The following is a 15,884-nucleotide window of genomic DNA, read 5'->3' as shown; positions in this document are numbered from 1 at the left end:
AACCCACACACTATTCATCTATTTTAATCTCTCTCTAGAATTTCCTTTGTTCAGAACAAATCACTCTTTCTGCACTCCGAAATGCCCCATGGGCTAACTGGAAGACGAACAGGTCTTTCTGGAATATGTTGTATTGTTTTACATAAAGTTGTTTCAAACCTAATGGTTTCCCAGAAGAAGAAATAAAAGCCTTCCCCAATCAGGTTAAAGAAGGAGCCTAAGTACAGGAACTCAGTTAGAATACATGGAAATCAGGCTCTAAACCTGGGCACTGCAGACAAGGAGAACAGATTGGGAGGAAAGGTAATCAAAAGGAGTCCGAGTTGATTCTAGAAGCATCACTATGCTAGGTAGGTACATGCACAACCTGCATGGAGCTCTCTGGTACTACACCTCAAAGATTTTGTAGATAATTGGGTATGCCAGAGAAAGAGAGAGAGAGACAGACAGAGAGAGAGAGAGAGAGACAGAGAGAGAGACAGAGAGAGAGGTAGAGAGAAAGAGAGACAGAAAGAGACAGAGACAGAGAGAGAGAGATAGAGAGACAGAGAGACAGAAAGAGACAGAGAGAGAGACAGAGAGATACAGAGACAGAGAGACACAGAGAGAGAGAGAGAGGCAGAGAGAGAGACACGGGGGGGGGTACCTGGGCCCAGTGCAGCATGTTCTGAACAGATGTTCCTGCAGGACTCTGTGCCATATAAACATCCAAGCGACTCTGTAAAGAGATCATTTCTCATCTTGAGGCTACTCATAACACATGCATAGACATAACAATTATTATTTTTAGGGAAAACATATTCTTTATCTCTGTGGAAATATAAACCAAAGAATCCATCACTAAGAATACTCTCCTCCATGGCTTGTTTCTCTTCTGGATAATGGTTCCCTTCAGCTCACAGAGCGTATCTAACTGCTTGAATGCAGAAGGCTATATGACTTTTCTTTTTGGACTCATACAGACAAAGTGTTAAAAACTTCAATGGGCCTCTTCTTTACCTTGTAAAGGACATTGAACTAAAACTTCAAGGGGTTGGAGAGATGACTCAGTGGTTAAGAGCACTGACTGCTCTTGTGGAAGATGTAGCTTCAATTCCCAGCACCCAAATGACAGCTCACAACTGTGTGTAATGCCAGTCCCAGGGGGATTTGATGTCTTCTTCTAGCCTCTCCAAACACAAGGTGAACAGGGTAACAAACATACACATAAATGAAAATAAATAAATATGAAAAAATAAATTGAAAACTTTGTCCACAAAACATTTTGGCAACAACATGTTTCAAGTCATTACAAGATTTTAAAAATGGGTCAAATATTTTGTGAAGCCTTTGATATTTGTAGGAGGAAAGTCCTCTGATATAGTTAGACTTATTCTGGATAAGATATTTCCTTTCAGACTTTGAGTTCATTTTTAAATATAAGAATTACTTTTCTACCAATGTGAGCATTAAAAGCATTTAAACAGTTTTCCAAAATACATCTATTTATGATTAATCCAAAACTACTAAAAAAAAAGCCAAAATCATAAATTGAGTTTATAACATTGGGATTATTAGTAAGGGTTATTATTTTGAAGTTCCACAAAATTGCAGTGCTGGCTACATGTTGCTCTGTTCTTCCTGATGTTATAATATCCTACAATCTAGTCCCTAGCTGACAATCAAAAAAGGACTTGGCCAAATAGGGCCTCTATAGTCAAGGGTATTGCTTTAGTACATCTTTATCAAGTTGCTTAGCTCAGCCTATGTGACATGTTTTCATCTACACAACATTCTTAGATCCCCATGATTAGCAAGCACCGTTTCACTGGAGAATTGACTTGAGAACTTGGAAAGGCAGTGGTTCAGGCATACTTTACATAAAACAAGACTTTTATAAAAATCCTTGAACCTGGCAATCAGCCCTGTAATCCCAAATACTCAGGAGGCTGAGACAGACATATGGCAAATTCAAGGCTCAATTGGGCTACATAGTGAGTTCAAGGCCAGCCTGGGGCAAATTAGAGAGAACCTCCTATCTACAAAATATAAGGAGAATAGGCTCTTGGCAAAAGTCTATGAGATAGATGGAGACCATCTTCTGCTGTGTGTTACCTCTAGTTTCAAACAGTCCATGTCTAGCTGGGATGTGAAGAGTAACTGCTGGACTTTCCCTTCTTTGCCCATCAAGTACTTATATTTTGAAAGGAAAGGAAATAAGTTATGCTAGAAAAAAGGAAGAGTAACCACCCAACTCAGAACCCTTAATGCTGTTTGTAGCTGTTACTGAAAAGACACATCTATCTCTTTCAGTTAGTGGAGGGGTGAGTCACAAGATAAGAATTTCCAAGTTACCCATGGAAATGGAATATTTATTTTTTAAAAAAGATGCAAATTGCAGATTCTAGAATTACTCCCTGAGATTCCACTTTAGCAGGTCTGAAATAATCATAATTCTAATGAATATAATGAGATTTTTTTATTGGTGTAATTTTAGCCACAGCAAGAATTTGAAGCTATGTGAGCAAACCATTTTCTCCAGTTGTTTTTATATATGGTAATCAACTCTCAACCCTGACCAGAGCCATGAAGACACTAACTACATTTCAAAAGGCAAAACAGAAGCCATCTAATATGGTTTATGTAAAATCCAAAGTGAACTCTCACCCCCTTTACAACAAAATCTTTGTTTTTCAGGAAGTAATTACTTATACCTACCATGTTTAAGTTTTGGGGATCAAATCCACTTAGAGAAAACAGGAAGTTGCTGCAAATCTGACGGAATAACTTCCGGTTGCACACTTTGGTAGCAATGAATTGTTCAAGCCACGTATGAGTGGAGAACATTTTGTCACCAAACAATACCTGAAAGATGGGCATAGAACATCACTGACTGTCATAGGTAATGGATGTCAGGAGCAGAGAACATTGTTCATCCAGGCAAGGACTGCATGGGCAGTAACAGTACTGGTCCCGTGTGAAACCACAAGGCTTGTGGAGTTTTATCTTTGTAATACTCCTAATACCCTGAATTTTTTCATAGGACTCATTCATTGGGATGTTTTGGGCATGTTTCCCTAGAGAATAGCCTGCACAGAGATTGGTAAAGCATTTCTACGTGGTTTTAGATTCTCCTTCTTATAACTGGAGAAGAATTTAGTCCCTGTTTGTCTAAATTTTTGTAACTGTGAAATGGAAAAATTAGCACCTTCTAAGCAGAATCATTGTAAAGTTCTTAGAAACTAGCAAATAATCTCAGAACAATAAGTTTGACCTAAGTGGTAACTCAAACAGGCAGCCAGGTTTTCCCTTCTCCATCCTTTAATGCTGTCTCAGAAACAAAAGCTTCCCAAGCACTGCGTCTCTACTAATAAAATTTCAGACAAGGATGCAAATATGTTGAAAACACCTTTTGAATTAAAAAATCTATCACATTACAACACAAGAAAATATTGAATCCTCATGTATATTCATCAAATCCTACTTTAATTTCATGAGAGTGAATTTCATATTATTGGGGTAACAAGTTACAGAGGAGGTGAAAGATCAAGTTTATTTCTTAAAAGTTTTAGAAACAACCATTTACTATAAAAAATGTCACAGATTTTTTTCTGGAATCCTTTATCAACTGACTATTATGACAACTACTGAACAAGTATAATGCGTGTTTATGTTTATTGCTGTATAGCACTATAAGTTTTTATCCTTTCTTCGGTAAATTAGAGCCAGTAAGTTCCTATTTGGCATAACTTACTTCAGTTCTGAATTTGAAGATTTTTGTATTATAGAAGTGGAAGGAATTCCTTTTTAGTAAAACATTTACTAGTCTATGAAACTTTGATAGAATATATATATATACAAATATATATATTCATGATTATATGTATCTCACCATTATCTAATTAATATAGTTTTACTATAAAAGGTGAAGAAAACAGAGAAAAGAAAAAAAGAGAAGAGAAGTAGGAGGGAAAAGGAGAGGAGAGAGAAAGGGTAATAAGATGAGGGAAGTAGTAGGAAGGAGAGGAAGAAGAGAATGCAGGGGAAAAATGACATTCAATTAAGTTCAAGCTTCTCAATTCTGCAGGTCAGAAAGCAATAATAGGTCATTGCAAAAGTCATCTAATACATTCTGCCCTGTTCTTCATTTTGTCGTAATTACTAAAAAATCCTAGCAATTACTCTACTCATCAAACTGTAACTCTGTATAACTGTCCCCATCATAATTTAATAATCGTAGCAACATGTTGTCACAGTGCGAACTTATGTTTTTAATGAATATTGTCACCTATTTAGTGTTCTATATGTGAAAACCTAAATTCCCATGGGAATAAGTCATTCAACTACAGACCATATCTAATCTGATTAACTTCATGCTTTTACTTTCTGTTTATCAAAACTATTTCCATCCAGTCCACACATGGGGAAAATGCACATGACATGAAGCAGCCAGTATGTTCATGTAGTCACTACAAAATACATGAATAAAGAGGCCATATTTACCTCATAGGCCCTTGTTCTTTGTTCTGATAGTCAGCTTTCCCAAATGCAGGGAGAAACAGCATGGGAGTCTCATCTTCACTGCACTTCTATGGCCAGACTGTGCATTACCCAAGGACAAAGAATTACCCCGTCATCCTGGCCTAAAGGAGTGTGTAGTATAGCAGTGCTGAAGTTCAGGGCTCATTTAAAGAGGGACACATTACTGTGCACAAGCAATCAGCTTGTTCCTGGACAGAGCATGTTTCTTACATGTAATAGGCACACAGATTCCTGTAAGAATCTTTGCACCTTTGTGAGAATTGAGCTCTTTTTGTTTTGTTGAGAAAAAAAAAAAAAAAAGAGAGAGAGAGACATCACTCCATATTGTGGCTGTGGGCAAAACAGATATGATGCTTTTTTATGTCATTTCAATGACTCTACCAGCTTGACAAGTGCTACACACTGTACTAAAATGAGCATAGGGCTTGCCTAACAGAACATTGGTTGCATTAAGCTGGGAAAGTATCTAGGATTGGGTTTTTCCATCCGACATTGAAAAAGTCATGAAGCTAGATTTGGTAAGGTATGCCTATGATCCCTGCACCTGGGAGGCAGAGGCAGGGATATTGCCACAAATTAGATGCCTGATTTGTATAGCAAGTTTCAAGCTAGACAGGCCCACTACTACCATCCAAACAGCAGGCAAACTCATTGCGTATAACCAAAACCATCACTTTCTTTTAGTTGCCCAATAGTAGTAATATTGAGGGTTAGCTCTAGCACCATTCACAGGATGATCTGAGAAAAGTTGCTCCGCTTATCTGAGTTCCAGACTTTTCTTCTTAAGAAACAAAAAGAACAACAATTGAGAAAAGCAGAGAAAGTTAAAAGAGTAAAGGTCCAGTGTAACCTGCAGATTAAAAAGAAAGTAGAGAGACAACCATGCAAAGAAATAAATGCCCAGAGGCAGGGTGGAGATAACGATCTTATGCAATGTGTGCGGCTCATGTTAGTGACCAGGAATGAAGCTTACCCACGTTATCTCAGTGAACATCACAGTGTTGCAAGTTCTATATAAATCCAAAAAAGCACAGTTTAGGAGGATTGAAGAGCTGACCCACAGTCATAAGTGCATGAGGCAGATACACAACAAGAGCCTAATTCTATGTGACTCTAGTCCTTAGACCTGTCCTCAATGGATTGAACTAAATTTAATAAGAACAATGGAGCAATTCCAAGAGCAAGTGCTGACAATGAGAAGTCAGTATACAGAACATTTTCCAAATCAGATTGTATGATAGGTACAACTAAAACCTCTATGAATCTTTAAAAATTAAACATCCTGGGCTGGAGAGATGATGGCTCAGTGCTTATTAGCACATGCTGCTCTCGTAAAGCACCTGTGTTTGTTTCCCAGCACCGATGACTACAAATAACAAGATGCCCAACACTTAGACCCTAGAAGAAATGAGTGAGCTCATTGATACATATGCCTAGCCAATACAGAATGATAAATTGACACCAGAATGGATTAATAAAAGCTAATAATAACGAACTGATAAAGAACAGTCTTTCATCAAACAAAAGCTCACGACATTGGTATCATTGTTGAATTCGTCTAAGCAACTTTAGAAGAGTTAATACCAAAATTTCTAAAAGCATTCAAATTGAAAAAGAAGGAGGTCTTCCAAATTTATTCTGTGAAGCCAATATTATCATGACACCCAGGCAAGGAAACAACAAAATCAGAAAATTACAGATAAATATCCCTGACGTAAAGATGGTAATGCCTAATACAAAACCCAGTATATCAAATATAACATATGGAAAAGATAATTTATTCCAATCAACTAGCATTCATCAAAGTTAGCAAGAGTCAAAATATGCAAATGAAAAAGTATGATATGACAGACTAACAGGATGAAAGACAGCAGTAGCAGCAACAACAACAGAAATAAAAACACCAATATGTTGATATTGGTCTGATGAGATGTTTCAGCAGGTAAGGGCACTTGTTTCAGCCTGGTGGTCTGCATTTGATCCCTGGAACACATGTCATATTGGAAGAAGAGAACCAACTCCACAACGTTGTCCACAAACCAACCCACATACAGTTCATGTAATACATCCTCTTCTAATAATAAATTACAAAAGCGTGTTATCACCTCAATAGATCCAGTAGTTTTGGGACACACTTGAACATTCTTTCATGATAAAAACTATGAACAAATTAGCATGAGAAGGATGTATGTCCAACATAATCAGGTCAACACATAATAATCCCACAGCTAGCATCATCATAAATGAGGAAACCTGCAAGCTCTCTAGGATCTGAAACAAGATGGTTGTCCACTGTCACCGCGATATATAAACCAGGAGTGAAAGTCCTCAACAGAGCAATAAGTCATGTCAAAGAAACAAAGGGCATCATCTATCTACTTACTATCCATCTCCTGAACTAAACTCATTCTGTAGCCAAGGTTGACCTTAAACTTACTATCCCCCTGCCTCACAATCCAGACTTCTGAGGTTATAGACATGTGCTATCATACCTGATCATTTCTACAACTTTGAAAGAGGAAATTCAGCTTGTCATCATTTGCAAATGGTATGATCATATGTATAGAAAATATCACAGACTGCCATAAAACTAAGTCAGATGCAGATATTCACACCCAATCAATGGACAGAAGTTGGTGACCCCTGTGGCTGAATTAGAGAAAAGCTGGAAGAAGCTGAGGAGGAGGACTACCCTAGAGGAAGACCAGCAGTCTCAACTAACCTGAACCCCTGGGATTTCTCAGACACTGAGTCACCAACCAGGCAGCATACACCAGCTGATATGAGGCCCTCGACACATATACAGCAGTGGACTGCAGGGTCTGGACTCAGTCAGAGAAGATGCACCTAACCCTTGAGAGACCTAGAGCCACAGAGAATAGGGAGGTGTGGTAAGGTGGGGAGGGTGGGAACATCCTCTTTGAGACAGTGGGGGAGGGAGGTGGAGGAGGTATGGGATGTGGAACACTCAGAGGGTGGACCAGGAGGGGGATAAAGTCTAGACAGTAAAAAAAAGATTAAAAATAATGAAAAAGAAAGAAGGAAAGAAAAACTATTAGTACTAACAAGTGAATTTGACATAAAATCAATAAGTGGACATCAGTAGCTTTTCTACATTCCAATAGAAAATTATTCTCAAAAGGAAATAAAGAAAGCATTCTCATTTAGGATAACTATAAAAATAAAAATTAAAATATCTTAGATTATACTAACTAGCAGGAAAATCTTTCTACAATTAAATATTTTAAGTGGATAAAAACAATCAAAGAGGACATAAAAACTAATCATGGCATTTGCACATATTAAAAGACCCTATCAAAATAATTGAAATGTAATTTCTATCAAAATAACCATTTTATTTTCATAGAAAATGAAAAACATCCTAAAGTTCATATGGAAATCTGAACAATTAAACAGCTAGAACAATATTGAGAGAAAAAATAAGTTGGAGACACACTAACCACCTGATTTGGGGATGTAAAAGAAAGCTACATGAATAGTAACAAACACACAAGCCAATGGAAGAGAATCTGAAAAGACTAGAAATAGTCTTTTCACGTGTGACAGCCATGAGGCCTAGGGACACTCACTGAGAAAGAGCAGTCTCTTCAATAAGTCATGCTGCAGAGACTGGATGTGCACATGCAGGAAACTGAAGCTAGTCCTCTTACTGTACAGAAAAATAAACTGAAAACATATAAAGTGTGCACGCAAAACCAGAAACTCTCAGAAGAAAGTGTAGGAAACGTGTTTGAGGAAGTTAGAATTAACAAGGGATTTAAAAATAAGATCCCACATCACTGGAAACTGGTGGTTTGAATATATTTGGCCCAGGGAGTGGCACTATTGGAGGTGTGGCCTTGTTGGAGTAGGTGCAGCCTTGTTGGAACTATGTCACCATGGGCATGGTCTTTAAGACCCTTTCCTAGCTCAGTAAAACTCTGACTAATACAGAACCAAAACCAAAAGTAGTCAAATAGGATTTTAAAAAACTAAGAGGCTTCTGAATAGCAAAGGAACAACAAATGGGCACATGGAAAGGGAGAAAACATTTGTAAATTACATATCTGATGTGGTTGACATTCAAAATATGCCAGGGATTCATTCAACTTAGTGACATAAAAAATGCAATTAAATGGGACATAATATTACACAGAGGTTTCTCAAAAAATATGTATAAACAATCTTCAAATGTGTGAAAAAGAAATGCTTGGCTGTCAGCAGCAAAACACATCTCAAAACCATGGGGAGTTACTTCACTACTTAGAAAACCCTTTATCAAAGTACTGCAGATGACAGGTACTGAAGATGTGGGGAAAAGGAACTGAAATTGGAACCAGAATAGGATTCCTCAGAAATATCAAGTTAGGTCTCACTTTAGCTGTGGTTGGGAGGTGAATGCTGGAGAGATGGTCTGATAAAGACCCTACAGCAGGAGGCATCAGGACAAGTTTCCTGAGCTCACTGATAAGACAGGTCACCAGCAGACCTCCATGGAACCTTGATCACCTTCACACCACTGTTTTAAAGATGCCACAAGTCTTCTCTTGGTATCTGTGGAAACAGGGTGACTCACTGTTCCTCCCACTTTAGAGGAATTCACATACCTTGACGGCTTTCCTGGAAAGGGAGGTTAATTTTTTCATTGGGCTTCGAGTGTATTTTACTGTGACCACTGGAGCTAGTGCGAAAAACAGCCTAATCTTTTTAGCCAGCTCTGGATTTGTAGAGAATGCTATGAATGCTGCAGGGAAAGAAGACAGCTCACGTAAACTTCCAATTATCTACTCACTGCAAATCCTTATAAAGTTACCTACATCGGAATCAAAACAAAACAAACTGTGAAGACTATTTATGGGGACGGATTTTTAAATTTTTCAAGGGTACAACTGGCTCTTTCTTTGTGTTCTTGCAGGGAGGTTCAGTGACATTTTGTGAAGAATACATATTAAACGCAAGGGATTACACTGGCTTTAACCTTGGTGTAATATAAAGCCAAGCTATCATCTTGACTTCTAACTCAATAGCTGTAAACGTTACCTCCTTTTATGAGTCCGAGTTTCTTAAATATGTGAGGATAGCAATCTACAGAGAATGACTGTTCTATGTCTAAGTGAGATTACATACACATGTACAATATATATGTATACTTTCATATACATTAAACTATTATACAGAAAAATATACAAAAATGAATCTTAAAGTGCTACTTGGTATTTTTACCCTTTGGGAAAAAATTCCTGAATATGATAATCGAAGAACTATGGATATTGTAGTCTCAGATATTTGCATTTTTCTGAGGTGCTTTGCGGCTCTACCATCATGCTTTTTAGCTTGACTCATGGCCTTGATAACAGGAAAAGCCTCACTGATTGTAGCATATAATCAGTTTAATAATTCCGTGATTTTGCTTCAATGTCCTCTTTTTTTTAAAAAGATTTATTTATTAGTATACAGTTTTCTACATGCATGTATGCCTGCACACCAGAAGAGGGTACCAGATTTCATTATAAATGATTATGAATCACCATGTGGTTTCTAGGGATTGAACTCAGGACCTCTGGAAGAGCAGCCAGCGCTCTTAACCTCTGAGCCATCTCTCTCTACCCCAATGCCCTTCTCTTGACTGTGAAACTCGAGGGGAAAATGTTTATCTTTGTTTCCTCAGAAAATAACCTGGGGTCTTAAAGTTTGCTAAGAGCACAAACTAAGTTCTATCAATCTCCAAATTCAGTGTTGGGGACAAATTTCTCATAGTCATTCTTGCTTTATTTATTTTTCTTTATTACCTACCTAGAGGAAATGTTTTTTCAAAGTCATGAAACTAAAAACTGTACAGAAAACCAACCAACCAACCAACCAACCAACCAACCAACCAACCAACCACCCACCCACCACCTGACCCTTTCCACAAACACAGGAGAAAACACTTGACATTGTCTGATTTCATCCATCCCAGACACACCTATGGTGGTGCCCTGCGAGTGGCCCACATAGAAGAGTTGCTTCTGTCCACTTTTCTCTAAGATCAGATTGATTGTAGCTGGAAGATCATATTTAGCCATCTCATCCAAGCTACCAGTAAAAAAGGAAAGATAAAATTAGAAACAAGGATCTGTAGTTGTTAGGCCCGCAGTGTTTGCGAACAGTCCTTGCAGATGTTGATACTCAGCTTTCTCTCTATGCGAGGGAAGAGTGACAGCATAGTGTGTCTGAACAGCTTTCCCATGATGCCATCTACCCAGTCAGGAAACTGGAATCTGATGGAACGCCTACTGATAATTTTTCTGCAAGGCTCAGTCATGTTCCATTTATCCCAGAGATTTAGGAAATATTACTTGAGTTCCACAAAGAACACAGAAGGAGGCTGTGAAACCAGTAGCCTTAGTGATCTCAGTGGCATGGTTCTTAGTTCCGAGGAAGAGCTAGGCTCGCCCCTGTGACTAAGCAATTCAGGCTTCAGGAACAACTCTCTGCTACTTAGACACATTTTGATCAGGACAGACAGATACAACCCCCGACCTCACCCTACCTCACCCCAGTCAGTCATACCAGGAAGGAAACAAGGCTTTAGAAACAAGCAATTAACTAGAGAGCTTCTTCTGAGATGAAGGAAAGCCTGAATGGGTGAGGAAATTCTAGTTTGCTTCTTGCAGATTCTATCGATTGATTGCATTTTGACAGAGAAGGGAAACCAGGAAGAATTTATGCTTGTAAATGAGTCACAAACAGGTTTCTCTTACCTGAAGGCCCAATATTCTGGTGACTTGGGTGACAGTGTCAGGTGTTTTCTGGACCAGGTGTTTCCTCGACTGTTCCCCAACCAAACATCATAACCACTATCGGCCAGAAGAAAAGCCAAGCTGTTGTTGGGCAGGTTGCAAATCCAGTTATCGGCGGATGCAACTAAGCCATGTTGCAGATATACAACTGCCTTCGGAACTGGGAAATAGAGAACAAGGGTTTCCTCCCTGATCCTCTCAACCTTCTTGCAAACTCTTCTTTCTGACATACTCACATGTAAGCAAAGTTAAGAGATGAGATTTTTGTGCCAGGCAAGCCTGGTCTTTTGGGGATCCAGTCTTTTAGAGACTCTTTACCTGGGATGCATAATTATATCCTACTTTCTTCATTTATAAAGTGAAGACTATGTATAATGTATTATGTCACATAAGGGTTTATTAGAGCCAGCCTGGTTCAAAATCTATCTTGCTATGTATGTATATATGTGCTCTCTGTTATTTATATAGTTGTGAATGATATCAAATGTTCTTTCATAGGGAAGGTTTAAGAATTCAATTAAAAATAAAGCATGTAAAAGATTTTACAGCAAAATAAATGTTAACTCTACTACTATTTTCATTCATATTATTTTATTTCTTAAGAAGCATCTTATTGGAGGCTGCAGAGATGTTTCAGATTTAGAGCCCTGGTTGCTTTTGCAGAGGACCCAGGGTTGGATTCCAAGCACATACAAAGACAGATCACAAACATGTGTAACTCTAGGACCAGGGGATCTGACACTATTCTGGCCTCTAGAAGCAGCAGGCACACACATGGTACATGGACATATATGCAGGCAAAATATTCATATATAAAAATTAAATGAAAATAAATTAATTTATTTGAATTTGAATATCATTAAAGCTAAGGAAAAATTTCAGGATTGACAGACTTGGAAGGCAAACTGAAAGATTTTGAGGACTGACTGCATTTAGGATGCTGGGGAGAGGATGAGGTCAAGGATGTCTCTTGAGTTTCTAAACTATAGAGGTACTATCACGATGAGGGCTTATTTCCTTTTATTTATTTAATTTTTTGATGGGGGGGACAAAGACATGGAGAAAGGGAAGTCCAAATAGTGAGTATATATAAAGATGGCAAAATTCTTTTTAAAGAGTTTTGTAAATTAAAAGGAGGTGGAGATGCATTTTCTTCTCTGATAAAAGGACCATGACCTATCTTGAGCAAAGGCATCCTGCTGCTGCCAGGAAAGCTCTATTTCAGGCATTTTGATTTCAAAGCAAAATAAATCATACCTGTTTTTCTTGAGCATCGTTTCCCATGAGGAATCCGGTAAGTTCCAAGGATATAGCCATCCTCTGTTACAACATCATACATTTCATAAGGATAGCCCCAGTAAGAAATAATTTCACTCTGAAAAATACATACCTATAATTCAGCTTGGTTTTTTTTTTTATGTGTACACTACAATATAGTTCTTTCACTAATGTGTGCATTAGACAACAGCATACAGAAGGAGAAATTATAACAACTTGGGAAACATATCAGGAAGGGACTGAATGCAAAAGGGTAATACATCGTTGGAATGACTCCACATTTAGCATCTTCAGGCTAGTGTGTCAACCTGCCCGTGGGCTTAGGGTTTACCAACCATGGTAGTTCACTCTTAAGATGTTTTGGCAACAAAAATGAGAAATACTTGGCTAATGAGGGAAACCACAAGAGATTGGAAAGTATATTGTGGCTGATGATAAGTGAGCTTCTACAAATTTGGCTCCAAAAGGATATAAGAGAAAGTGGTTATTAGAGTCTAGGAGGGGAAAGGAAAGGACAGACCACAGCAAGGGAAATAGATGACTAAGTAGAGCAAGGGCAATTACAAGAGAAAACAACAAACAAAAAACCCTTGATTTCATTCTTCTCTCACACATATATAAATAGATATATATGAAACATGTGATGAAGCTTTAGATATAGTTCTTATAGGCCAGCCTTTTGGATAGAAAGAAAAGCGTAAAGAAATACAAGATGAGTTAGAAGGCCATCAGAAACTTCCCTATACACAAACATTCATGGAAGCAACAACATAAGAAGTCTTTGTGATAGAACTGTAAATATTTTAGAATTGAGAATACTGAAGATCAGCAAAATTAGTAATTTATCTAAGATAATACGTTAGGAAGAAGTAAATAATCTATTAATGAGGCAGTAAGGTTAGCTGCAGTCGATACCATTATCACAAGGTTACACATTTGCTCACGTGAGGCCCGCAGTGCATGCTTGAGTTATGCTGTTACTCAGAAAAGTGTTGAGAGCCTAGACTCTTAAAGACAGACTGTATGGCACGGTGTGTCTGCTGTTGTATTGATTAAACCACTAACACAAAGCACAGAGTAGATATGTGCCATCTGCCTTTCCTACATAGCAAAACGTCCACTGATGGTATGAAATTATTTGGACATAAACCAAACCTGACTTATTGAACCCCCAAAGTACATTGATGTACCTCACAAAATCATGAAGGTGGATTACACAAAGTCCCAGAAAGAATTCAAGGATCTGTGGCAGGGAATTATCAAAATAAATCTTGAACTTCCTCTTTAGAAAGCCACAGATAGATAAGAACTCTGATCACCAGGACTGTTGCTCCAAAGTGGGACTGAGCTTTCAATTCTAAGATGAGTTAGTTTTGGGAAGGATCAAAAGAGGATGTCCAGATTTAGTCATTAGAGAGACTCTTGATACACAAATTATACCTAAAATGTGACCAATTTCTTATCTTATTTTTTTCTCAATGAATGACTTACAATGTTCATGTTGGCTTCTGGATTTGTGATGCTCTCTTGCTTATAGCCATATATGGGTCCAGGAAGAAGCAAACAACACGTTGTTGCTAAAATCCACCACATTTGGAGTCTGCCTGGGAAAGGAAAGATTAATGGAACATCATCAAGGAGAAATATTGCAAAAGGGAAATTGGTGTGACATTTTTTATAGCACTTTGGAGGAAGTGAGTAGAAACATAAACTTCTAGGCTGTATTTTTTACAAGCAATAGACTGAGTTATTAAAGATTCATTCCATAAAAGTCTTTAAATGGTGACCTTGGGTAAGAAAAGGATGAAATAGAGAACAAAAAAGGGAAGAAAAGAAAAAAGTATAAGAAAAACAAGTTGAGTTCAGTAGGGAATTAGATAAAATAAATGATGAATAATTGAAGAAAAATATATTGACTAATATGTTGCTCACAGAACATTGACCGTTTTTTAAAGAATTATATAAATTGTTTTTGTTTTATCTTCTTATGGAGCCATGTGACATGCATCTGTACCACTGAGTTATATATAACTCTGGTCCTATTAGATTGCATTATATTTCTCCACTTTCCTGAATGTAGTAGTAAGCCTTAAAAAATGTTAAAAAAAATAAGGTCACCAACACAATTTATACTTTTAAAAGCCTTTTAGTCTTTCACTGAGTAATTTTATTTACAAAAAAAATAGAACTAAAAAAAGATAAGGCATATGTGTTTCGTGAATTAAATATTCTTTATGGTGTATCCAATGTGGTATAATTTCACAAAATACAAGATTAGCAAAATTAATTATTAATGAAGAAAAGTAAAATTATTTAGTTATAAAATATGTTTAAAAGTCAATTTCAAGTTTATTGAAGACCTTAATGTAAGTTCTAAACTTTGAAACTGCTAGAAGCAAATACTTCAAGATATAGGAATTGGCAAGAATTTTCTGGGAAAAAAAGCTTCAAGTCCCAAGAAATATGGAGACATGAGATTACATGAAATTAAAAACTTCCCAACAGTCAAGGGAATAGAGGAGAAGGGCAGCCCACAGAATGGGAGGAAATCTCTCTGTTGTACATCCAACAAGGGGCCAGCATTCAGAATACATACAAACTCAAAAACTAAACACCAACCTCTCCCAAATAATTCAATAAATAAAACAAGTGAGTTTTTCAGACAATTCTCTAAAAGAAACCAGTAAATATCTAGAAAGATGCTCAATATCCTTAGCTATTGGGGAAATAAAAATCAAAATGACATATGGGTTCCATGCCAGCTGAGCCAAAATGGCTGTCACTGAGGAAATACCTGATGGTAAATGGTGGTAAGGATTCAGGGGAAAGGGGAACTCAGTCGTACTGCCCATCAGTGCAGCACTGCCCATCAATGCAGCCACTGTGAGATTCCTACAGAGATTCCTTTAAAAACTAAATCCAGGACCACCATAGGTGGCCAGTGAGATGGCTTAGTGCCCAGCCTGACAACTAAGCTCATTCCTGTGGTTCTTACAGGAGTAAAGATGGAAGTTGATTATAGGAACACAGGCTATTTATAAGCAGTGACACCACCAAACCTGTCTCTCCCCAGCAATCATTAACCACCTGTTCTTAGGGTCCTGTAGAGCCTCTCTGCATCTTGTGTATTGACTCCTGAGCTACTTGTGACCCTCTTTCATGCACCCCTTTACACCTCCCCTCATGAGTTCCTTGTATGTGGTCTCTTGAGCCCCCTGTTACTTAAACAGAACCTCCTGGGCTTTCTTTAACCCCTGTAAGCCTTTCATGAACTCTAACCCCTGACCCCTGAACTTTGCCTTT

At 37.8% G+C, this 15,884-nt stretch overlaps 1 protein-coding gene across 1 annotated transcript in view; it reads right to left on the bottom strand.

Annotated features, from left to right (window-relative positions):
• Positions 1-15,884, bottom strand: part of LOC117709563 (lipase member K) — a 28,920-nt gene that overhangs the window by 5,110 nt on the left and 7,926 nt on the right. The window contains exons 2-8 of the mRNA XM_034504017.2: positions 14,073-14,185; positions 12,561-12,678; positions 11,265-11,463; positions 10,487-10,596; positions 9,129-9,265; positions 2,698-2,844; positions 647-718 (exon numbers count right to left, since the gene is read on the bottom strand). Coding sequence (XP_034359908.1) covers positions 647-718; positions 2,698-2,844; positions 9,129-9,265; positions 10,487-10,596; positions 11,265-11,463; positions 12,561-12,678; positions 14,073-14,174 — 885 coding nt within the window. The 5' untranslated portion in view covers positions 14,175-14,185. The remainder of the gene's footprint in view (positions 1-646; positions 719-2,697; positions 2,845-9,128; positions 9,266-10,486; positions 10,597-11,264; positions 11,464-12,560; positions 12,679-14,072; positions 14,186-15,884) is intronic.

This window comes from Arvicanthis niloticus, chromosome 1, assembly GCF_011762505.2.
Source record: "Arvicanthis niloticus isolate mArvNil1 chromosome 1, mArvNil1.pat.X, whole genome shotgun sequence".
Taxonomy (NCBI): domain Eukaryota; kingdom Metazoa; phylum Chordata; class Mammalia; order Rodentia; family Muridae; genus Arvicanthis; species Arvicanthis niloticus.
This window is presented reverse-complemented; position numbering and strand designations above follow the sequence as displayed.